Below are 25,119 nucleotides of genomic sequence, written 5' to 3'. Positions count from 1 at the left end.
CTACCAACTTCTGGCCAAGATGTCAAGGAAAGGATTAAAAAAACTTCTGTGTGGATTATTCTTTCAAGTCTTTGACTGCCTGCTCCCCTTGAATATAACCCCACACATAATAACTTGCACAGGGTTGGTTGGTTGGTTGGTTTAAAGGTGGGAGAAGGGATCAAACTATGAGGTCATCGGTCCCTTGTTCCTAATAAAACAATTCCACAAGTGTGAGAATAAAACGGACGAAACGTATAACACAAAACAGAAAGAAAGGAAAAGCCACAAGAATGAAGGGAAGGCAACGAACACTAAAAAGAACAAATGAGGACAAGAAAACAACAGAGGCACTAGAAACAGATGAGAGTAAAACATGAAAGCAGATTACAGTGACTGGCCAACCACGAGAATAAAAAGGGAAAGCCAGCCACTCTGCAATACATTAAAACCTCCACCCTAAAAGCACTAGGGTGGAAGACACAGAGAGACAAAGGATATGCGCCAAAACCTAGATAGAAGTATAAAACCCACTCTCACGGATAAAACGTAAAACTAAAGCTGCTGTGGAGGCATTGTCACCCAACACCGAAGGTTAAAGTTAAAGTTAAAGTTAAAAGCCTGCCGCAGAGCGGCTAAAAGTGGACAGTCCAGCAAGAGGTGGACGACTGTCATTTGGGAGCCACAGCGACACTGAAGCGGGTCCTCATGACAGAGTACGTAACCATGCGTTAGCCACGTATGGCCAATGCGGAGATGGCTGAGGACAACCGATTCCCTGCAAGAGGCCTGTATGGAAGACTTCCACACACTTATAGTCTCCTTAATGACACACAGTTTGTTGTGCATGCTGTTATGCCATTCCATCTCCCAAAGCCGGAAAACCCTGCGGTGTAAGACAGAACACAGGTCAGCTTCGGAGATGCCTATGGCGGGACTGTTCCAGGGCAAAAATGGACTCCTGAATGGACGCTACCAGAGGGTGGCGAGGATAGCACTGGTCGATAGGTTGTAGGCTGCTCAATGAGTCAGTACATAGGAGAAATGACTTGCCAGGGCATAAGTGGATGTACTCAAGAGCACGAAATATGGCCGCCAGCTCTGCAGTGAAAACACTGCAGCCAACTGGCAAAGAGTGCTGTTCAATATGTCCTCCATGAACATATGCGAAGCCTACGTGACCATCAGCCATTGAGCCGTCAGTGTATACCACTTCAGAGCCCTGGAACACGTCAAGAATCGAGGGGAAGTGACAGCGGAGAGTGGCGGGGTTAATGGAGTCCTTAGGGTCATGCAAAAGGTCCAGACGAAGCTGCGGCCAAGGCGTACACCATGGAGGCAAAAGTGAACGGGCCGCAAGTAGAGGAGGTAAAGGTAAGGACTCCACTTCGGAGAGAAGGGACCGCATGCGAACTGCAATTGTCAGCCCCGATCTGGGCAGCCGATGCGGGAGATGGACTGCCGCGGGTGGGAAAAGGAGACGGTAATTCCGATGCTCAGGGGAACTATGAATGTGTGCTGAGTAACTGGCGAGCAGTTGCGCACATCTGATCTGCAGTGGAGGGACACCAGCCTCCACCAGTACGATGGTCACCGGACTCGTCCTAAAAGCTCCTGTCGCTAACCTAACCCCACAGTGGTGCACAGGGTCGAGTAACAGCAATGCTGAAGGTGCTGACGAACCATAAACCACACTCCCATAGTCAATTCAGGATTGAACAAGGGCTCTGAAGAGCTACATCAGCGTAGAGCAATCTGCACCCCAATTGGTGTTGCTCAGGCAACGGAAAGCATTGAGGTTCTGCCAGCACTTCTGCTTAAGCTGAAGAAGATGAGGGAGTCAAGTCAATCGAGCATCGAAAATCAGTCCTAGGAATTGATATGTCTCCACTGCAGTGAGTGGATCATCAGTAACGTAAAGTGCGGGTTCCGGATGAACAGTACGATGCCGACAGAAGTGCATGACACACGACTTTCCAGCTGAAAACTGGAAGCCGTGGGCTAGAGCCCATGACTGCACCTTGTGGACAGCTCCCTGGAGGTGCCGCTCAGCAACAACAGTACTCGAGCAGCAGTACAAAAGGCAGAAGTCGTCTGCATACAGAGAAGGTGAGACATTGGGCTCGACAGCTGCTGCTAGACCATTAATGGGCACTAAAAATAGAGACACACTCAATACAGAGCCCTGCGGGACTCCATTCTCCTGGATATGGATGGAACTATGAGAGTCACCAACTTGGACAAAAAAGAGGGCAATCGGGTGTTGCGTCTGGGAAAAGTTGTTCGGATGTCAGGCTCGATGGACACAAGATTATCAGTGCGACCCTGGCGGAAGCCACCCTGACATGGAGCCAGCAAGCCACGTGACTCCAGGACCCAACCCAACCGCCGACATACCATACGTTCCAGCAGCTTACAAAGAACGTTGGTGAGGCTGATGGGTCGATAGCTATCCACGTCAAGCGGGTTTTTACCGGGTTTGAGCACCGGAATGATGATGCTCTCCCACCACTGCGATGGAAAGATGCCATTGCGCCAGATCCAGTTGAAGATAATGAGATGATGTCACTTGTAGTCAGATGAGAGATGTTTATCATCTGGCTGTGGATGCAATCAGGCCCAGGAGCTGTGTTGGGGCAATGTGGAAGGACATTGGGGAGCTCCCACTCTGCAAATGGGGTGTTATCGGATTCACTGCAGCGTGTGGTGAATGAGAGGACATTCCCTTCCAGCTGCCATTTGAGTGGGCGAAAGGCTGGGGGGTAATTCTCCGATGCAGAGGCTCGAGCAAAGTGCTCAGCAATCGCGTTTGCGTTGGTACATAACTCGTCACTTATGGTAACACCGGGGACAGCTGTTGGGGCCTGGTACCCGAAAAGACATTTGATCTTTGCCCAGACTTGGGAAGCCATGATGGAGACATATCTCTCCCAACACTCCTCCTTCCGTTGTTTGATAAGGTAGCGAACATGGGCATGGAGCCATTTAAAGGCTATGAGCAGCTCAAGGGAAGGGTGCCGCTTATGCCACTGTAGAGCTCACTGACACTCCTTAATTGCTTCAGCGACTTCCGGCAACCACCAAGGGACTGCCTTACACCTCAGGCACCATAAAGAGCAAGGAATCGCATTTTCTGCTGCAGAAACAATTGTGCTTGTCACCTGCTCAACCATCACATCAATGTTACCGTGTGGGGGAGAGTCAGCACTAACAGCAGAGGTGAAAGTTCCCCTGTCCACCTTGTTCAAAGCCCATCTGGGGAGGCGTCAGTGCACCTGATGCTGGGTCAGTGACAGGAAGATGGGGAAGTAGTCACTACCACACAGGTTGTCATGTGGTCTCCAGTGGATAGATGGGAGAAGTCCTGGGCTGTGAATTGATAAATCAATGGCTGAGTAACTACAATGAGCCACACTGAAATGTATGGTGGCTCCAGTATTTAAGAGGCAGAGGTCAAATTGTGAAAGTAAAGTTTCGACATCTCTGCCTCAGCCAGTAAGCATGGTACTACCCCACAAGGGGTTATATTCACGGGTACTGCCCCATCTGCAGGATAATAACACTGCAGACAGTTATTTCCTGCGTCGTCCTTATTCTGACAGGAACAGCTTCAAGAGGGGTTTGAAGGGGCACATTTTTACTACAGGCAGAGTTTAGGACATAAACGCAAACTCCACCTGACTCTTGATTATAGTCGCTATGGTTCCTGTAATATCCCTTATAGGCATGGAGGGCAGGGGTCTGCATTGCTGGGAACCAGTTTTCCTGGAGGGGAATGCAGATTGCAGGTGTAAAACTTTACAGTTTCCGTAGCTCAGCCAGGCAGTGGTAAGAAAACGCCACAATTCCACTGGAGGATGACATCGTGAGACTGGGAAGGCATGGAACATTCATTCAATGAGGCAGTTTACACCTCAGAGTCACCTGCTGCTACTGATTTATCGCCTAAGCAGTCTATATCCATTGTGTCTGAGGGTCTGGCAAGATCTAGGTCCTCAGCGGATGCCAAAATCTCCACCCCATTCTCAGCTGCAGAGCTTTTAGGTGGCGGTGGTGTGGGTGCCATTGCAATTTCCTTAGTCTTAGGGGTTTCCTTCTTGTATTTCTCTCGCTGCTCCTTGGGTTTCCCTGGCTGGGAGGACTTCACTGGCTCGGTCTCTGGGACTGAGGGTGAGTGTGAGGGCCTACAACCAGCTGCTTTTGGGCTCTTCAGCCACTGGTGGGTGTCTTCTTTCCCACTAGAAGAAACCTGGGAAGGGAGTGACCCAAGGGAACCCTTCCTAGTGAGAGAAGCCAAAGAAGACTTACACTTCTCCAGCTTTGAAGGTGGGGGAGAGACGTCCCTGATGTTTGGGGGAGGGGGGGGGGGGGAGTGTTTGCTCCCAAAGCAAGTGGTGCAGCAGCAACAGGGAGGGAAATACCCTCCACCATCAACGGGCCAGGTGTAGACTTCCAGCTCTGAGAGGTGACCTGGGTTGGCAGAGCTGATGGTGCCAGAACTGTCATAGCGGCGGCGCAAGACGATGTCGTACGCACAGGATGCAGGCGTTCAAATTTTCTCTTAGCCTCAGTGCAGGTCAGTCTGTCCAGAGTCTTGTACTCCATGATTTTCCTTTCTTTCTGGCGAATCCTAGAGTCAGGCGAGCAACGCAAATGGTGCTCTCCGCAGTTGACGCAGATGGGAGGCAGGGCACACGGAGAATTGGGATGTGATGGGCATCCGCAATCCCTGCTTGCGACACTGGAGGAACAGCGTGAAGACATCTGGCCGAACTACCAGCACTAAAAGCACCGCATCGGGGCAGGGATATAGGGCTTTACATCACACCGGTAGACCATCAACTTGACCTTCTTGGGCAATGTATCACCCTCAAAGACAAAGGTGAAGGCACCAGTGGCAACCCGATTATCCTTCAGACCCTGGTGGACATGCCGGACGAAATTTACATCTCACCACTCTAATTGGCGCGCAGCTCATCATAGGACTGTAAAAGAAGGTCTCTGTGAAATATGATACCCTGGACCATATTTAAGCTCTTATTGGGTGTGATGATTACAGAAACATCCCCCAGCTTGTCACAAGTGAGTAACTCCCGTGACTGGCCAGAGGTTGCTGTTTTGATCAAGACTGACCCAGATCTCATTTTGGACAAGCCCTCCACCTCCCCGAACTTGTCCTCTAAATGCTCAACAAAAAACTGAGGCTTCATCGTCATGAAAGATTCCCCGTCAGCTCTCAAACATACAAGGTGCCAGGGAAAATAAGATCTGCTGCCATCTTTAGCCTGACGTTCCTCCTGTGGTGTGGCCAGGGAGGGAAATGATTTGGGGTCATACTTCTGTGCGTTGAATTGAGCTCGTGATCGCTTAGAGACTGCTGGTGTTTCACCACCACCACGAGATGATGGCCTACGCTTCATCACGTGTCATCCGCCATGATGCCACCCACTCCGAGCAGGGGCCCTCTCCATGGGCGCCACCCATCTGCAGCAAAGGCCACCTGGCAGGATGACCATTGCCGGGAGTCCCGATGCCCCAAGGGGATGGGCATCTACCCCTTGGCATAAGTGGGGAGTTAACAACGCAGGCATCAGTAGAGCGATCCCTGTGTGGTCAGGGGGCTACAACCAACAGGGTACATGGCAGCCCCACAACAACGGACTGGCTACCGTGCTGGATATCAGGTGCAAAGAAGTCCGTGGTCATCGTCGTCACAGAAATCGACACTGCGTAGTGCGTGGTGGAAAATGCACCCAAGAAAGTATCCTTGCCCAAAAGATGGAGAATGGGCAGGATTGTAATGTGACGATGAGAAAGTGGGCTAAAGATCTCAATGCACGATGGACACGATGCACCTTGTAAGGCACCCTTCCCCAACTGGCTCGCTCTTAGAGAAAATTTTGAAGAAGGGAGGTCAAACCCTACAAGGGTCCATCACATAAAGGCCAAAACATGTGAAACTCCTTTTAGTTACCTCGCACAACATGCAGGAATACCTCGGGCCTATTCTAACCCCCGGACCCACAGGGGGGACTTGCACAGGGAGCAAAATCAGTATTGTGGTGCTTGGATGAAGATGTGTTCAAAGAAATCTCTCTCTCTCTCTCTCTCCCCCTCACACACACACACACACACACACACACACACACACACACACACACACACACACACAGAGAGAGAGAGAGAGAGAGAGAGAGAGAGAGAGAGAGAGAGAGATGTTGACGGAAGCCAATGGCTGAATGCTTTAATTATGAGTCTTTCGTTGTGCCTATCTGCGACTCAGCGTCTCAACTATATGGTGAGTAGCTACTTTCCTTCTCACAATATTGTTACGTACCATCCTGGATTTTCCATTGTTTGAAATCTTATTTTATTATATATTTTATAAATAATCACACTACATACTGCAAACTAACTACTATGACCAAACACACAGATAACTAAGCACAAGAAACAAAGGCAACTTTCCTTTTCAAATGGAAAAGTTTCTGGTTCAGTTTTTGTAGTGAGTCACAGTGTCATCAAAATGGCAGTCATGACTACCAAGTACTAGCCACAATAGCTAGACCTATTGGTCATTAAGAATTTACAGTATCACAGTTGTCAACTCACAGACTCCACAGTTGCAAGTTTACAAAGAACAAGCTATGATACTTCAACCTAATGATGACATCAGTTGCTAATTAATGGAAAGACAATCACAAGATTGTTACAAGAAACACTTCATCTGTCTCTGACACTATTAATAAGAAGAGGGGTCATGCAATGGCTGAAGAAAGTATCAGTGTGACAGACAGAGATAGATAGATGGTTGCGTGTTCCATTGATCAATCGCATGATACAGTAGCAGTTACGATGTGGAACGTGTCCAGTGCATAAGAAATACGGAGTTAAAGATAAATATTTCTATTATTTAACCCATTCCTTAAATGGCACAATATGCATATACTATATTTATTGATTTCTGAAGACACTTTAATACCTGTAGTAATCCAACGTTTCTTTGAAAAGTGTGTGGTGTTAAATTTAGTAATTTTCTTTGGGAAACAATGTTCAAAAAGGGATATAAATTTATAAAGTAATATGTTTCATTTACCATTAGCATTTGGCTCATTGTATACGTCTCCCCAATTAACATTTCTTAAGCTTTCTCTGAAATGCTCTATAGGTACCGAGTTGAGCGACCTCGCACTTCTATTTAATGGTTTCCGAACTGTACACTCGGTTAGGTTTTGTAAGTTAATCAGTTGTGCATCATGGTCTGACAATCCATTTACCACAGGGAAAGCAAGTGTTTGTTTTACATCCTCTTTCTGTACAAATACATTAGCTATTAGCGTGCTACTGTCTTGAGCTATACGTGTAGGAAAATTGATCACTGATTCTAAGTTATATGTTTTTAATAACATTTCTAGTTCACTTTTCCTATCAGAATTACTTATAAAGTTTACATTGAAATCACCGCAGATAACTTCATCTTTTTGTCTGACAGACAGCATAATGGGGAGTCAAACTTTTTTATGAACAGCTCCCAGTTTCCTAATGGGGTCCTGTACACTGTTGCTACTATCCATACTACATTATCTATCTGAAGTTCACACACACAAACCTCAAAGTGCTGATCAACACAAAAATTTGCTTACTTCTACAGTTTTTCATTTATACCCTTGTTTTATGAAAATGGAAACTCCTCTTTTATCCATCCTAGATCTACAAGTGTAAGATGCTAAATTATACCCACTTATAGTGACACTATCCATGCCCGCAGTTACATGGTGTTCAGACAGATAGAATATATCAATCTCACTCTTATTTTTGAGATCATCTAAACACACTAAACAGCTCATCTACTTTATTTTTTATTCTCCTGATATTTTGATGAAGTAAGTTGATACTGACCTTAGCTTTACCTCTATTTACTGTACATGAAGTTTCTTTTATTCTATTTATCTTGATTGTCATCTATCTGGACTTCGACTTTAACCTAAAAAACCTGTCTGCCTGTATCCATTAACCACAGGGGTGATCCCTGTGTGTGACTGTGGACCCCCTTACAGTTTCTGTTAATAGAGAAGCTAACTTATTTTTCCCCGCCCTATTCAGGTGAAGGCCATGTGTAGTGTAGTCCCATTTTATTTAATCTGAATGGTGGATGTAACAGACTTGAGTGTCTTTCAGTAATAACAAACAAATTTAGAAGTTCCAGAGGGGCAAGTGACAAGAGAACAAACAATATTATACAACCATTTATTGTAGGTTTGCCTTGTCAAACAAGAATTATTGATAATCAGTAATTGTATCCTTAGAGGGGATATTGTTTTGGTTATCTCCAACACCAAGATTAGTTTCTTCCTTTAAATCACTATCACAAAAATGACAATAATATTATCATCAAAAAACTTGTAAACCCACAAAGCTTTTACTCACCTCTCCGACAAAGTATTGAATTTGAGCTTGCTGTGTGTTTCTGAAACAAAAAGAAAGCAAGGCTTTGCTTAATGGTACACAAAACACAGTACAGTTCTTTAAAGTGAGGTATCTGGAATCTCCATAATCCTAAAGGGTACATCATTATTATTATTTCTATTTACAGCTCTTTGCAGTACCATGTTTCCTGAAGGGACATAACACCATGCTACATGTGAACCCAATTTTCAGGGCAAGTTCAAATTTGTATAATCTAATTCATCACTAAAACTGAACAATACTGCTTTAAAAAAAGTTTGTTTTGGTTTGAGAAATGCAATGTTAAGATTGAGCACACGTGTTGAAAATTAAAAATAGACTATTGAAGCGGAGGAGGGACAAGACCACGTAACTATGACTTTGCTGAAGTAAATTTTCTAAATAGTTCGTGAAGTCTTCAACTTGTGAAACACAAAGAGTAGTTTTACATAACAAAATTATGAAAGTTCATCACAAAACAGCATGACAAGATAACACTGCAGTAGACCTATACTATTTCAAGAGACAGTATTAAGTAAATTCAAAAGTGAGTCCTAATGTCAAATACACCATGTGGTCAATAAATTTTTATCTTTTGAAAAAAGAATATAGTCAGTCTGGTAAGCTATTTATTGGAGTAGTGGCCTAATAAAAATGGCAAACTACTGATCAACACCTTTAACTTTGTTTTCAGTTACTGAAGGAAAGCAGAAGCTGTCCACAACCCAATGGTTGATCTGTACATGTCAATTGCTTTACAAGGCATGGTCCTACTGACAGTGGTATGCCCGTGCCTACCATCAACCTCTGAAGGGGTTATCCCCAAGCAGTTTACTAAGGACTCAAAAAAATTCAACTTCGCATTTTTCATGTACAATAATAATTGCCCGAGGTGGCAAGTGACATAACCTGTGACCAGCTGAATACTGAAACCCAAATATCTGGATTTGTAATCTGGCATTTGTAGGAAAATAATGCTAGTTCTGAAAACTGAAGAGCTGATCAAATACTTATTCAGGATTGCAAGTAAAGTGTAAGATGCATTAAAGAGTAACCGTGGGTCACAATCAAACAGCAGTAAACAAACATTATTCCAACTAAACTACAATTCTCCTGTCATGATCATGATTAATTTTAAAAAGCAGAACAGGTGTAAGATTGCAAGAAAGCGTGCATGACAAATAAGCGAAGATAAATACAATCTCCTTCACATACGTATAAGGCAGTATTAGTATATTCTACAAAATATTCAGGCACAATTCATAACATACCTTTCTTTAGGCTAAATAAGCAATAAGTAAATAAATTGCCAGAATCCTGAAAACCACACTAGCACAGATGGTAGGCTAAAATCAACCCCGCATCATTTACACATAAAGTACCAAGTTTATTCGTATCTGTCAAGTTACTTGTGGGGAACGGCACCAACTGTATTTCTTTTACCTAAAAGTTTTAATTGCAGTCAAAGACTAACATAAAATATTTGAGTCGTTAAACTGGTTTTGACTTACATGATTTTCAATAGCCCACAAACAATTCTTGGCATAAGGCTGCTAAGTGCAAAGAATCATTCGTACACTATTGAATACGGCTGATAGTCAAAATCAATTTAGCTAGTGAAATATTTTGTTTGAATATTTTATTCTGATGATATTTATTGTTTGGTTCTCTTTTCATTCATTTTTACAGCACACTCTGATCTATACACATGATAAATATCTCTCCAAGTCCTTGAACACTCAAAAATCTTTACTCATGAATGCAAATACTTTAAGATTAAAGGAGACCACTCACTGAAAATTACAAGCACACGCCACTGGCAGACACAGAGTCTGAAAGCTAGCAAGCTTTTCTTTTTTTGTGTGTGCCTATTCACAACTCAATGCTTCTGCTTTTTGGCGAGTGGTATCCTTTAATCCTACAGTATTTACATTCTACAAGAACTTTTTTAGTCATGAATGAAATGTTCTCATCAAAATAACTGCTCCAGCATTAAAACAGCACGCACATTAAGCAACACAGTGATTTCTATATACTAAAATACTAAATGGATTCAGGAGTAACAGATCCTGTCCAGAGCAAGTTCTGAACCTTTAACAAATAATTACACATATGACAATATCTAATAAAGATTGCACTTATAATTGTTGTTTTTCAGAAAGGTGTATGATTCAATGGACAAACTCCCTCTTCACAACACTGAAGGAAATTGCAGTAAAGAGGAAAACTCCTGAAATAACTACACAAATTTTTACAAACACAATATCTAAAGTTAAATTTCTTGGAACAACTTCTAGTCCCTTCCAAATTATATTAGGAGTCAGGCAAGGAGACAGTCTGTCCCCTTCGTCATTCAGCTGGTCACTAGAGAAAGAAAAACAAATTTTTAATAACTGTATAAAGCTGGGTAGACTGAAAGAAGCAATTAATTCTTTGACTTTTGCTGATAATGTAATCTCTCTCTCTCTCTCTCTCTCTCTCTCTCTCTCTCTCTCTCTTCCCCCCCCCCCCCTTCTTCTTCTTCTTTTAAGAAAAAAGAAGACAAACTTCTGAAGAAAACAACTGAGAAGTCTGATCTACAAACATCATCTGTAGACAGACTAAATGACCAATGGAGGTAACTTGCTTTAAAAAAGGCTGCTGGATGCCTTGTATCAAGACTCTTTATGTCACAGGTCCTATGAATTCTGCTACTGAACCAGGGTGCGATTTGTGCTTTTACCAGTGGGGGATGTCTTAGGGGGTTAATAGAATTACATATGTTACTAGCTTGGACCATGGCGTTACGCATGGTTAAACAGCTATTTATAAATAGATGTTAATGCCGAAACTCACTACTGACGCGTATGCACTATCAGAAAAGCCATCCCTTGTTATACCTTTAAAAGTACATTATAGGTAAAGCTTATTTACAAAATCATCTACATACGGGTACAGATATATGAGGGGAATTCAAAAGTAGAGGCACATTTGTGGAAAGTTGTACTTATTCTGATGACAGAAAACTGAAACATATTAATAGTAAGACTTATTAAAAACTTTCAGTGTTCGGCTCCACAAATTTAAATTATATGTAAAGTTTTACTCCAGTGCATCCCAGGTTGGGATGCATAAACTAAAACCAGAGGAGGGGATGGTCTGATGCAGGGGGGGGGGGGGGGGGGGGGAGGAGGAGGAAATCCCCCCCACCCCCCCCTGCAAATTGCACACTGTACTGAACAGAACAAATGCTCCAGTAAAAATGCTCTTAAGGTTTTACAATAAAGTGAGAATTATTATATGAATTTTAATTTATATGGATGCTACTGTAAATTTGTATAACACTAATTTTAGTGGAAGTTTTGAAAGCTGATGTCCTTACTGACTGACATGAAACTCTCCCTTGTACCTTTTATCACCCTCATGGATACTGAAGTTTTTATTTTGGTCTTTTTAATTCCTTCTAACATATTTACTAACTTTTAATCTATACATACAGGAAAATAGGAAGATTGAGAACTTCTGAAAAATGGGTTTGCAAGAATCTGTTTGTCAAGCATGGTGCATTGCTTTTACAGTTCTGTTCTGAATTAAGGAAAGGAAACTGCATGGAATATTACCCCAGGAAATAATACTGTACAGTATGATGCTGCGGAATTGGGCACAGTAGACAGTTGGTACAGATGCAAAACTTGCTTTAACAGATATTAAATATAGACTACAACATATTTTATCCAGCTTCTTTGCTTACATGCACATAACATTTGAAGTCATTTTGAAACCATACACACTGAAACTTTGTTTTCAGAGATGACATTTTGTTGGCATTTAATATCACATTAGTGTTGCATACATCAACTTTTAAACACAAATTAGGAATGATATTTTCTTGATGTCTTTTAGTAGCTTATCCTCCTTCAACCATCCATTTAGTTGCGTTGAAGTTTTATTTACAGCTACTCGCAGTTGTCTTGGGTGTTTTATATAGTAAGAATGCTTTTACTGTCTGCCTAGGTTATATATGAGGATTGGTTTCAGAATGGACTCTTGAACATACCCCCCCCCCAGCCCCCCCTCCCCCCTTCTCTCTCTCTCTCTCTCTCTCTCTCTCTCTCTCTCTCTCTCTCTCTCTCTCTCTCTCATATATAATTTCTGCATCTGAGAAACGTCGTCTTAGTATTTTCCTTTAGTTTAGGTTTTTGTGTGTTTCCTTTTTGTGAAGTATGATGTGAACCATTTTAGCACTGCATGTAATGGCAAATACTTGGAGCTTCAACTGTGTTGCACTTCAGAATGTCAATGGCGTTACTTGAGTTTAAAAAAATGACAGTGGTACTTTGTTTTGTCTGCTATTTCTAGGGCATTTAGCATAAAATCATATGTGGCACTAGATGTTGACTTATCTCTCCTGAATGCATGCTAAGTATCACTGAGAATTTAGTTTTGTCTAAAAATTTCATTAACCCATTAAACATTACTTTTCCTATGACTTTCAAAATTCTGATAATGAAGCATCTGGTATGTAGTTCTCTCTCTTTGATTTGTCTCCTTTCTCATGAACAGGGTACATTTTAGAGATTTTTTAGACAGATCAGAAAAGCGTGTCAGAAAAGATGAATTGACTATATCTGGAAGTGGCATTGAAATGTCTGTAACACGCTGCCTTACAAATGATGTTATCTATAACAATGCAAATCATCAATTATTGATATAATCAGATAGACAGAAAAATTTGTGCACTACGTGGCAGAAGTGGAACACACATAACGCGAGTCTTTCCTTCTCATCCCATCCGGTAAGTCTCCCGGACCTGGGGTTCTGGGGGACTTTTCTGAACTGCATCCCTTTCCCTAAATTTCTCCAGTCCTTTTTATTTACTCCTATTCCATCCCCCTCAACTCTTCTCCCAGAAGAATGAGCCGAAGGCTCCAAAAGCCTATAAAAATTAAATCCTTTTGTGTGCATGCATGTTTTCCCCTGCTGTCACTTGGTGAGTAAATGATGTTATCTGAATACCACCAATTTCTGATGACATTTTCTTAAAATGTTGATGCAACATGGATGATTTCATCCCAAATTGTTCTGCAAATACAGATTGAAGAGGAAAAAAAAGAGAGCCATTTGTCTTTCTGTTGGCTTCTATCATCTCGTGTCACGGAATATTGTTTGTAACAATACTAGAGAAGGAAAGTTGCTACTCACCATATAGTAGAGATGCTGAGTCGCGATAGGCACAACAAAAAGATTTGCACAATTGTAGCTATCTGCCATCAAGGCCTTTGTCAGCAGTAGACACACATACACAAACACTCACGCAAACGCAACTTGCACGCTTGTGGTTTCAGTTCTCTGGGACTGCAGACATATGTGTGCAAGTTGCATTTGCGTGGGTGTGTGTATGTGTGTCTACTGCTGACAAAGGCCTTAATGGCCGAAAGTTACAATTGTGTGAATCTTTTTGTTGTGCCTATCGCGACTCAGCATCTCCGCTGTATGGGAGTAGCAATTTTCCTTCTCTGGTATTGTTACATTCCATCCTGGATTTTCCATTGTTTGTGATATCTGCATAGTAACAACTGAACAGATTTTCATTATGTTGAGGCCCAATAACAGTCTTGTTCTCATGATTGAGTGTGATATTTTCCATTATAGGGGATACTTTATTTGCTTCCTTCTTCATTACTTCCCATACTGCTTGGCTTTTATTTGGCGACTCTTATGAAATTACCATAGAACCCTTTTTTGGTCTGGCATATCAACCTTCCGTAAATCTGAATGTAACTGTTCAGGGGGAGGATATATTATTGTTTCTCTGTATTTGAGCAATATATTTTCTTGCACTTGAGATTTTGATAATAGTTAGGTATCTGTTAGATTTTGGAGTTGTGCTTCTTATTAGTTGTGCTTTGAGAAGCAAAGCAGTTTCAAAGTAATCACTGAAGATGCTAAAGAAATTCTCAAACTGTCTGTTGAAGCCATCAATTCACACAACCTCTTCCACATTTCTGTTTGATTATATAGAAAGATTCAGCTCTGTTGTGTATACTGAACCTTCTTGCTGTTGCAGTTTTATTTTTTATTTTTATGAGCTATATAGGGTGGGCAGTACATTGTTTGGGAGTGAGACTTGTATTTGTATATTATTCACAAATACCTCATCCAGGCAAATACCTCATCCAGGAAAGCAGAAAGGAAATAACAGACCAGAGGTCCAGAAATTCAGAGTTTTTAGGAAGATAAAACAAACAGGAGAACAACTGAGTCATATGATCAATTGAGGCGAAATGATCTCATTCTGAGAAAATAATAAAGAGTTTTGGAGAAGAATGAATGAAAAAGATGGTCCTTAGTTGGTCTCAGAGACAGAGAGAGGGGGGAGGCAGGAATATACACTGCAAATAACTACTGATGCACATGGTGTCATTGTTTGTCTAGAACCTGTGTGTGTGATCAATGAAGATTTGAACAGTTACATTCTTTGCTAGTGAACTTGGGTATCTCTTGCACAGTGAAGGGAGACTAACTGGTGACAACAGAAAAAAAAAACTAGGAAATAGATATTGCAGAAAATAAGGGGGAAAGAGATGGCAATTGTAGGACACCAATCATAAAAGCACTACACAGTCAAAATTCAAGGCCCACATGACAGTATTAAGAACACGATAATATTTGTTAATGTGAGGTCGTGTCGAAGTTTTGTGTCTGAATATGAAATTAGTTTAATGGAAAATACCACGATGGACTCCTGTAATTATAAATTAATTGTGTTACCCCCAATTTGTTGTATATTGCATGTAGACACAATACACTAAAAAATTATTTACTGGACCAAACAAAAAATAAATACAAAATGCAGAAAGAAATGAAAAAGCAGAATGGAAAGATTTTTATTGGAGTCCACAAGTCATTGGCGGCAACTCTTCAGTCATGACACATAAAAAATGTCTCATGTATGCTTGTGTATACAAAATAACTACAGTTTACGTTTTTCCATAAAAAAACATGCCTTTTTTATGTTCCTGGGAACTTCCTATTACCACTGTTGGCTAAAAGAAGATATTTGTCATTGATTGAAAATTCGAATCTACCTAAGACATGATTCAGTGTCAATACACAATAGCAGCATCATGTCTTATTGAAGCTATTACGGTATCCTCGTCTTTATTGTATCATTGCTCTTGTTTATATAATAATCCTCTCTCAGTCTTTCCAGTCTTGCATGGTGAATGGTTGATATTGCAATATGAAAGGGCAAAACAAAAGTGACGCATTACACACTATTCATGTAAATTTCGTGACAGCCAAGTGATGCATAGCAAGGCACCTGAGCTTTTGAAAATTGCATTAATTATCTTGCAGTGTACGGTCGATCACTGATTAACAGCGGGATAAATAAATGCAATTTTTTTCATGGACAAAGAAAACATGTCACCTAACCTTCCTGACAATAGTGAAGCGTAAGTGTCATACCAAAATCAGTCACTCTAAAAGACACTACGAACGATGAGAATGTGTCAGTACAATGCGAAGGGGAAAAAAGGTTTCCCCCAGTCTGGCCTACATGCACAAGAATAAGTCACCTTAGAGATTCTTTACAAATCTTTCAATTGAATGATCTTACTAATTTACCGATTTACGTTCTTACATAGTAATCTGGAATAATTTAATGAGCAATTATAAAAAAAAATTAAAATACTGTCGGAAAATGAGAAAGGCGTCTTCGGAACTAGTACTGCAATAACTTGGCGTGTCTTCACATAACAGTGGTACCCATGTATTCGCGCACGTAGCAGAAATGTCAAAACAGTAATAAATTTCAACTGAACTACACAGTAAATAATGAACGACGTGTGTAAAATGTAAACTGGCACATCCTGGCAAAACTCTGTACACTGCTACTTTTTGTGTTTCCCGGCTGTCATCGCTGAGCCGCTGCCGTACTTCAAAAACTAAGCATTTCGCGTCCTCTACGCTTGACCACTGCGATACGTAATAAATATCACGGCGCTACAGATGCATCGCGAGATGCCGTAATGCGCTCTCTAAATAGTTCGCCCGAGACATCACCGCAATGTATAACATTGTCTTGTCTGAGACGATGTACTATTGTGAAACAAAAGCAGTAAAGCATGTAGTGACAGCTGCACTGATAGAAATTGTAATAACATTTTATGACATGTGATGCTGCTGGGATACAACAATATTACCTTTGCGCTCTTAGATTTTTATTCCTTGTTCGGATTAACCAAATGATGACTGAGGCAGAAGCAATTCCTACTGCGGCATTCTTCGATACGAATTTACTCATCGTCGGAGCCATTGCGAACAACGGAAGCAGCACAGGTCAGTAAGATATCATACGATGTTGCACAAAATACCACACACACAACTTTGCAAACACACTGTCATCTGCCACACATCTCCGACCGCTGCCGAATCCTACTGACGCAGCCAATGTCTGGACTCCGGTTCTGAAGTTTATCACGCAATCGATAGAGGCGTCGAGCAGAGTAACATCGATAGTCGACACTACTCGCAAGTACAGTATGGCGGACGATTTCGATATTTTCTCGGCAATGCAAGTGAATTTTTTTCACTTTACAGAAATCTTTGCCAGATACAGGAGAAGAAATAAGTTGATATCTGTGTTTCCCGCCAATCAGCTCAGTTTGAAAACAGTCTGTTACATTAAATCATATCTGAGACGCTGTAGTAGTGAAATGCAGTTTAAATTCTTACACACAGTGACGTCGGGATAGCTTTCTGTGTTTGATCTAGCTTTACTATTAGAGCGACTTTCTTTTGATCGAATTCATGGTAGTTGATGTGAAAGCTCGATCTTGATTTTCGCTCTGCCATTTTGTCTCTTTCTACCTTTCTTACCGTGTGCTACATGCACTCGCTTTAAGTTCGGCGATGTGATCGTATGCGTTGAAATCGGAAATAAACAAGTGCCAGTTGTTTGTTTGGTCCTTTGCCAGGTAGACCACGTATTAAACGCGCATACGAAGTTGACACTAGGCGCGGTGGTTGATGGGAGCGACTGTAAATGAGAAATGCCTTTACGGTCGCTCCCATCAGCAACCGAGCCGAGTGTCAACTTCGTTTGCGTGAATTCGCATTTTACTGGAGATACTGATGCGATGGAATCCATAGAATGTTTGCAGCACAGTATTGATGGGATGTTGAATGCTGTCACCGTACGTAAAGCCTAAGATATGATCAGTCTCATGCTCAGTCCACTCAGATTGACTCAAAGCTTGGTTGGTTGGGTGGTTTGGGGGAAGGGACCAAACAGCAAGGTCATCGGTCCCATAGAGTTAGGAAGGGATGGGGAAGAAAGTCGGCCGTGCCCTTTCAAAGGAACCATCCAAGCATTTACCTGGAGTGATTTAGGGAAATCACGGGAAACCTAAATTAAGATGACCGAACGCGGATTTGAATCGTCGCCCTCTCGAATGCGAGTCTAGTGTGTTAACCACTGTGCCACCTCGCTCGGCCTCAAAGCTTGTATGATGGTCACAGCTTCTGCGATGTTTTGCGAGAGGGAGTATGACTGTCTACTTACGAATCAGGACAAAATAAGGTGCTAACCTCATATGGTCGATCAATTATTTTCGGCGCATCGGTGAATAATTTACTATCATCTGACCAATGCAATTGCACGGTTGTCTCGAATAAACGGTTAAATCACTTTGATGTTATAGCTCACTTTTCGTTCTTGTTTGTTTTCAATACTCTCATCACGTAACGATGAAAAAGAAGAAAATTATGTTTGCATGAGGCATAACCTTCTCCAAAATCTATGTGGTTAGTGTTTGGAGAGAGAAACGGTAGTTGGTCTGACGAACTTCCTGCATCTCAGGTACCTGCAAAATTGAGGGAGACAGTCCGGAATCTGGATTCTTTGCGATATAAGTTTTTGCGCTATGAAGTGGTGCCAAATATAAAGAGAAATCTATCCTGCTTCGGAGAGCAGCGAGTTTCTGCGTTGAAAGCATTGCTCTGACACAGAGTCAGCGCAGCCGTATTGTATTTTGTTTAGTTCTGCGCTCCTTTTTTTTTTAACAATAAAATCACGGTTAAAGTGCAGTTATAGTGTCGGTGGTTGTTTGCGAAACGTGTACATGTTGATAACCGTCACAATGAATCATTGGAAATGAAGATGGCCAGATTCCCGCTATAAACAAATCTGTGTTCTGTCTGCGCTTTCAGCAATATACTCGTGACAGGTAGTTGCATCGACGACTGTAAGTGGTCATTCAGACAAATACGGTTGTTGTTCGTTTCATTAGTAGTAATTTAAGTTGGCGTATTAAGTTGCTGCCTAACCACAAACGGGGAAATCGTCATACGTTTTCAGAAAACAGTGAAGCAACTATAGCTAGCAGGGACAATCAGAACGATCAATGTTGGTTTCACTCGTAATAATTAAGCTATACTGTTAGGTTCCTGCAAAATCACATAGTCGAAAATAGTCACATGTTACACTTTCTCATTTATTTTACGCTGTAAAAGTATCTTAGTTCATCCCGTGCTTTCAGAAATGTAGTCGCTAAATGCTGTAAATAATGCGACATCTTTTTAAAAGGAAAGTTGGCTGAACACATGATGTTTTAAACTGCCATAATGTATCATGAATCATAAAGACAGTAACGCGGTCTATAGAAAAAAATGTATTTCAAGATAGTCTATATATAAATAATTTTGCACAGACCGATGTTACGGATAAATATTAAATGTTCTCTTCTGTGAAACGTACGCTAACATTTAATCGTTTCAGTACGGTAATCTTATTGTTTTATTTGCGATCGTATTTCCAGTGCAGCTATCGAGCAGATAAAAATAAAAATCCAGTGTGGCGAGCAATAGCCATTCTTATCTACAAGATGAGTAAAGGGGAAAGCAAACGGTTTAGAAAATATAAAAGCACTACCGTTTTTCAAAAGAAAACTAAGAAAGTACTTAACAATAATTTGTACAGAGTAAAGGAACATTTTCAGACTTATCCAAAAGAAAGAGAAAGAATTTGCATTACTGAAGCAGTATCCTGGGAAATGAGCCCTATATACTCGTAGTATGACAACGAAAAGTAAACTCTTTTGTTTTGCCTGTGTTTTCATTAAAATAATATACGTGCTAAATTTTTTGTTGCTGTAATTGTAAATGTACACTTATGTATCCAGCATTGATCTAAACAGCGACCAAAAAATGAATGGATAACTAACTAACTAAATAAATAAAGAAATAAATGCCCTAAACCAAATTCCAATTGCTAACCGTGGTAAGTCCGTCCGATGAAGATACTTAACTTGTATTTTTCCTCAGTAAATTTGCGAGAGGAATATTTTTATTTATAATGTGTTCTCTACATCATATCGCATTATGTGTAAAGTGTCAACTGAACAAAATCGAAAGCTTCTTGAATAAATATACTACATTTATCTGATTACATACAGGCAATTTAAAGTTTGTAGCTAACTGCTTATTTCTGTAGCAAAATTCAGCAGTGGTGAAAAATATTTTGTCAACGTTATTCGTAAGCCTCGGGGTTTAACTCTTCGCCGCCGCCGGAGCGGCCGAGCGGTTCTAGGTGCTACAGTCTGGAACCGCGCGAACACTACGGTCGCAGGTTCGAATCCTGCCTCGGGCATGGATGTGTGTGATGTCCTTAGGTTAATTAGGTTTAAGTAGTTCTAAGTTCTAGGGGACTAATGACTTCAAAAGTTAAGTCCCATAGTGCTCAGAGCCATTTGAACCATTTAACCCTTCGCCGTTCTGTTCTTCTTCGATCAGCCTCATTTACGCAACCAAAAGCACTGCTGTTTACACTCTATTGCACGCATCCATGTGAAACATTTCTGGCAAGTACAAGGCAATGGTCCCAGGTTCGAGTGCCAGTCTAGCACACAGTTTTAATCTGCCAGAAAGTTTCAAGTACAGGGTGTTCCAGAAAGAGTAATCTGATTTCACAAAATTATATCTTCTATATGAATGAAGATAGCAGCTTTAGGTAATTTTTAACTTAGGCATCTGAATCAAAAGTTTGCCACGTGACAGTTGGAAGTCGGCAGGTCATAGGAACTGTGGGTGTTCCCTGGAGCAGCTGACTTGCTCGTTCGTTTATTGCCCGTTGTGCTCCGTTTTTTCACAATTGCGAGAACATACCGAAATGTTCGTTATAAAAAGAACAGAGCACAATCACACTGACCTCAGCATGAGAGAAAAGAGCGTTTCTGAGCAATCTTCCCCCCCCCCCTCCCCTCTTTCTCTCTCTGGTGTGGTGGCTACTCCGCCGTGTGCATGTGTTTTACCTGACGCCATTTAGGCGACTGGCATGTCGCTGATGAAGGCAACCCAACACCCAGTCCCCGAGCGGACAAAATCCCCGACCCAGCCGGGAATCGAACCCGGCATCCAGTTACGCTGACCCCGTAACTACCGAGCCGCCCCAAGGGTGGATTGGACGTAAAGTCGTCCTCACATGGGACGTGTTTCTCACCGCGAAGCACGCCATACGTGGTGTCCATCGTAGTTGCTGCACCCTGTGACCTGCTATATCTCACGGAACGTGCTCCGTGCTCCTCATCTTGATTTGCGACCTCAGCGTTCTCCAGCGGCAATTTCCGGCTGCATTTCGCGCGTAAACCATACAGTTTCTTTATGAGAATTCACGCACATACAACAGCTCCGCCCCCAGGGGCTCAGCATTCGTTTGCTGGGTACGGGCTTGGCGACCCCGGGGTTCCTGAGCTGGGGACTGGTAAGCGCCGCCAGTCCCCTGTCACCGTAACCTCTAAGCACACTTCAACGACCACCGTGCGGCGCGGCGGTGGAATGTTGTGTGTCTCAGGGAATGGGGATCTTGGCTTGACCGCCCGGGTCGCGAGGATGGAATACACCTCTATAAAAAACCCCTCAATCTCAAGGTGTGCTGCGCGCCGATGAGATGCATGGCTGTTGAGGTGGAACAGTCGTTAGCGGGCGACCTCTGGGGAGTCTGCCGCACCTCAGTTGTATAAGGCTTACCTAGGCATGCGGGGCTCTGTCTAGGTGGACTCCTAGTTCCCTAGCTGCTCATGGGACCGAGATGGAACCCTCGAACTTTTCTTCTTCTCCCCCCAGCGGAAAGGGTGGGCCGCTGGTAGGTTCTAACACCCAATCTCACAAGAGGGCTCGTGTAGCCAGTCCTCCTGATTCAGGTAGTAGTAGTAACAGAACGCATGCTGCTTCGCAGAATGTGTTTCTTATAATTAAAAGAAAAGATGGGAGTTTCGACAAAGTTTCGCCATTTTACATCCAGAAAGGCTTAGAAGGTATTGCTGGTACATTAAAATCTGTAAAGCGCTTGCGAAATGGCACCTTGTTGGTTGAAACATCTAGCTTCCAGCAAGTCCAGAACCTTCAGAAGGCACAATTTCTTGGGGAGTTTGCGATTGAGACTGAATTTCACAACACCTTGAACTACAGCAAGGGTGTTGTGACTTGCCGAGATCTCGTTGATATTCCCCTAGACGAACTGAAGGCTGAATGGTCCCGGGAAGGAATTGTCGACGTGCAACACGTTATGAAACGGGTGGATGGTGCTCTCCTGAAATCTGACTCGTTCATCCTTACGTTTAACAGCACCAAATTGCCCGAGTATGTGAAGGCAGGTTTCCTACGTCTCAGTGTACGGCCTTATTACCCCAACCCCATGCGGTGTTTTAAGTGCCAACGCTTTGGACACACTACTCTCGGCTGTAAAGGGGAAGCCACTTGCGGGAAGTGTGGTAAAGCCACCCATGAGGGAGTTGGTTGCTCCTCTCCTCCCAAGTGTGTCAACTGCTCTGGGGATCACCCTGTGTGGAGTAGGGAATGTAGAGTTTTCCTTGAGGAACGGAAGATCCAGGAACTTAAAACCACCAAACGCATCCCGTACGGTGAGGCAAAGAAAATTTACAAGTCCCTGCAGCCGCCCACGTTCGCTGCTTCCTTTTCTTCCGTTCTGAAACAGCCAGTCTTGAAAACTGATGCCGCTACACAAACGGAGGTTGCTACTGTCAGCACTAGCACCTGCGTTTGTCAATGTACGTGTGCTGCTGCTGTTCCTGTGAAGCCTGCTGCTCCTCCCCGGCCTTCTGACCGGGCCGTGGTCGCTGACGTCATGGAACCTCCTGCCCCTTCCCAGGTCCAGTCTTGTGCAATGCCCAGCGCTGCTACACCCCCTACTGCTTCTGAGGTTTTGGCTCCACTGCCACCTCTGGCCAGAAAATCGAAGCCCAAACCAAAGGTGAAGACTCGACCGCTCAAGGAGACTGAAGTTCTACAGTCTGCTGATGTTGATGTCGTTCTTTCTGACGTCTCTCTCGACTCCTCTTCAGAGGCGATGGAGGTTGATGTCAGACTGGGGCAATCATCTCGCCCCAAAACTGAGCCTCCACCTGTTGTGGCCTCTCCTCCCCGACAGAAAGTGCGACTGAAGGTCCTCCCACCCTGATCAATGGCTCCCATTATACAGTGGAACATGAATGGATTCCGGGCACATGTGGAGGAACTGCACCTCCTAGCACGGCAACGCCCCCTGTGCTTGTGTTTACAGGAAACACATCTAAAACCCTCTGATGCTCCTGTACTCAGGGGCTATACGTTGTATCGCAAAGATGACCTGACTGGAGACAGAGCCAAAGGCGGAGTCGCCGTGTTTGTCACTAATGACCACCACTCCTCTGCTCTCCCCCTGGATACTGACCTGCAAGCAGTTGCAGTTGCAATTCATTCCCGTCGAAGGCTTACTGTTTGCTCCCTTTATTTACCCCCTCTGGATGCAATGACCTTAGACGCTCTCACAGATCTTATCGACCAACTCCCGCGCCCCTTTCTCCTCCTGGGAGACTTCAATGCCCATCATGTCCTGTGGGGCTCCACTTCTCTTTGCGCTCGAGGTCGAATTTTGGAGAGCCTCCTCACATCTCAAGTGTTGTGCATCCTCAACACAGGTACTCCGACTCATTTCTCTACTGCTACAGGGTCATTCTCAGCCATTGACCTATCTTTCTGCTCTCCAACCCTCACCGACTCTGTTCACTGGGAGGTCATTGACGACCTTCATTCCAGCGATCACTTCCCCATCCTCATTCATCTCCTGGATGGTGTATTGCTGGAGCAGAGGCCGCCATCGTGGATGGTTGGCAGGGCTAACTGGCCTCTGTTCACTCGATTGGCTGTCTTTGAACGCCACAACAGCGTACAGGAATGGGTGGATCACATCACACTTGTGATCCATCATGCTGCTGACCTGTCCATGCCACAGTCTTCTGGCCCTCCTAAGCGGCGCCTTGTGCCTTGGTGGACGGATGAGTGCCGTTCAGCCATCCGGGACAGGCGTGCGGCTCTTCGCCGATTTAAATGCCGTCCATCAGCGGTCAATCTTACCGCCTTTCGAATCGCGAGAGCCAGGGCACGCCGTGTCATTAAAGAGAGCAAGAAAAGGTCATGGCAGGAGTTCCTGGACTCCATCAACCGTTCCACTTGTTCCACAAAAGTATGGGAAGCCATCCGGAGGATTTCCGGTAAACGCAGCCGTCTACCAATAGCTGCAGTCCTGAACCAGGGATGCCTCCAAACAACACCCAGAGCCATTGCTCAGACGCTGGCAGAGCATTTTGCGCAAAGTACTGCCACTGCAACCCAGGATCCAGCATTTCGTCGCTACCGTGCGACTGTCGAACGAGCGAAGCTGGACTTTCGGTCGAACAGTTCTGAGGCCTACAACTCCCCTTTCTCCATGTGGGAACTTGAATCGGCACTTACTGCGGCTTCTGACACCGCACCAGGTTACGACCGCATCCGGTACTCCATGCTTCGCCATCTGCCAGCGGCGTCAAAGGAAATCCTCCTCGAATGTTTTAATCTCATATGGCGGACGGGAGTTTTCCCCACCTCGTGGAGGGAGGCAATCCTCATCCCTCTCCTCAAACCAGGCAAGGACCGCACATGTCCCAGTAGTTATCGTAGTATTGCCTTGACAAGCTGTGTCGGAAAGACCCTGGAACGAATGGTTAACCGTCGTCTGGTCTGGCTGCTAGAGACCAGGCAGCTCCTTAGCCGCTTTCAGTGTGGATTCCGAAAATTTCGGTCCACAGTCGACAACCTGACACTCCTCGAGGCGGCTATTCAGCAGGCTTTCCTCCGTCAGCATCACTGTATCGGTATTTTCTTTGATATCAGCAAGGCATATGATACTACTTGGAGACACTGTATTCTTGCACAACTGCATCAATGGGGCTTTCGTGGCCGCCTCCCCATTTTCATTCGGTCTTTCCTGTCTCAGCGGTTTTTTCGGACCCGCGTTGGTAACACACTGTCTGATCGCTTTCAGCAGGAGAACGGTGTCCCCCAGGGCAGTGTTTTAAGCGTTACCCTCTTTGCCATAGCCATAAACAGTATAACGTCTACAGTGAGGAGTCCAGTACAGTGCTCCTTGTTTGTGGACGACTTTGCTGTTTTCTGTTCCTCCTCCAGTGTTGCAACCGTGAGCCGTCAGTTGCAGCTAACAGTGCGGCGGTTAGAGGAGTGGGCTGCAAAGACAGGTTTTCGGTTTTCTGCCGATAAGTGTGTTTGTGTTCCTTTTAATCGTTCTCGTCGTCTTTTTACTTTGCCTGCCTTGCATATGGGGGATGCTGTCCTACATTTTAGAGACGCAGTGCGGTTTCTGGGACTAATTTTTGACTCCAG

General features: G+C 43.5%; 1 protein-coding gene across 1 annotated transcript in view; it reads right to left on the bottom strand.

The window, feature by feature from the left end:
* The window catches only part of LOC126476396 (ATP-binding cassette sub-family D member 3), a 100,386-nt gene extending 83,526 nt beyond the window's left edge, over positions 1-16,860 (bottom strand). The window contains exons 1-2 of the mRNA XM_050103539.1: positions 16,611-16,860; positions 8,407-8,446 (exon numbers count right to left, since the gene is read on the bottom strand). Of these exons, the coding sequence (XP_049959496.1) occupies positions 8,407-8,446; positions 16,611-16,723 (153 nt within the window). The 5' untranslated portion in view covers positions 16,724-16,860. The remainder of the gene's footprint in view (positions 1-8,406; positions 8,447-16,610) is intronic.
* Between the last annotated feature and the right edge of the window lie 8,259 nt (positions 16,861-25,119).

Source organism: Schistocerca serialis, chromosome 1, assembly GCF_023864345.2.
Source record: "Schistocerca serialis cubense isolate TAMUIC-IGC-003099 chromosome 1, iqSchSeri2.2, whole genome shotgun sequence".
Lineage (NCBI taxonomy): Eukaryota > Metazoa > Arthropoda > Insecta > Orthoptera > Acrididae > Schistocerca > Schistocerca serialis.
The sequence above is the reverse complement of the archived record's forward strand: the minus strand, read 5'-3'. Positions and strand labels throughout refer to the sequence as shown.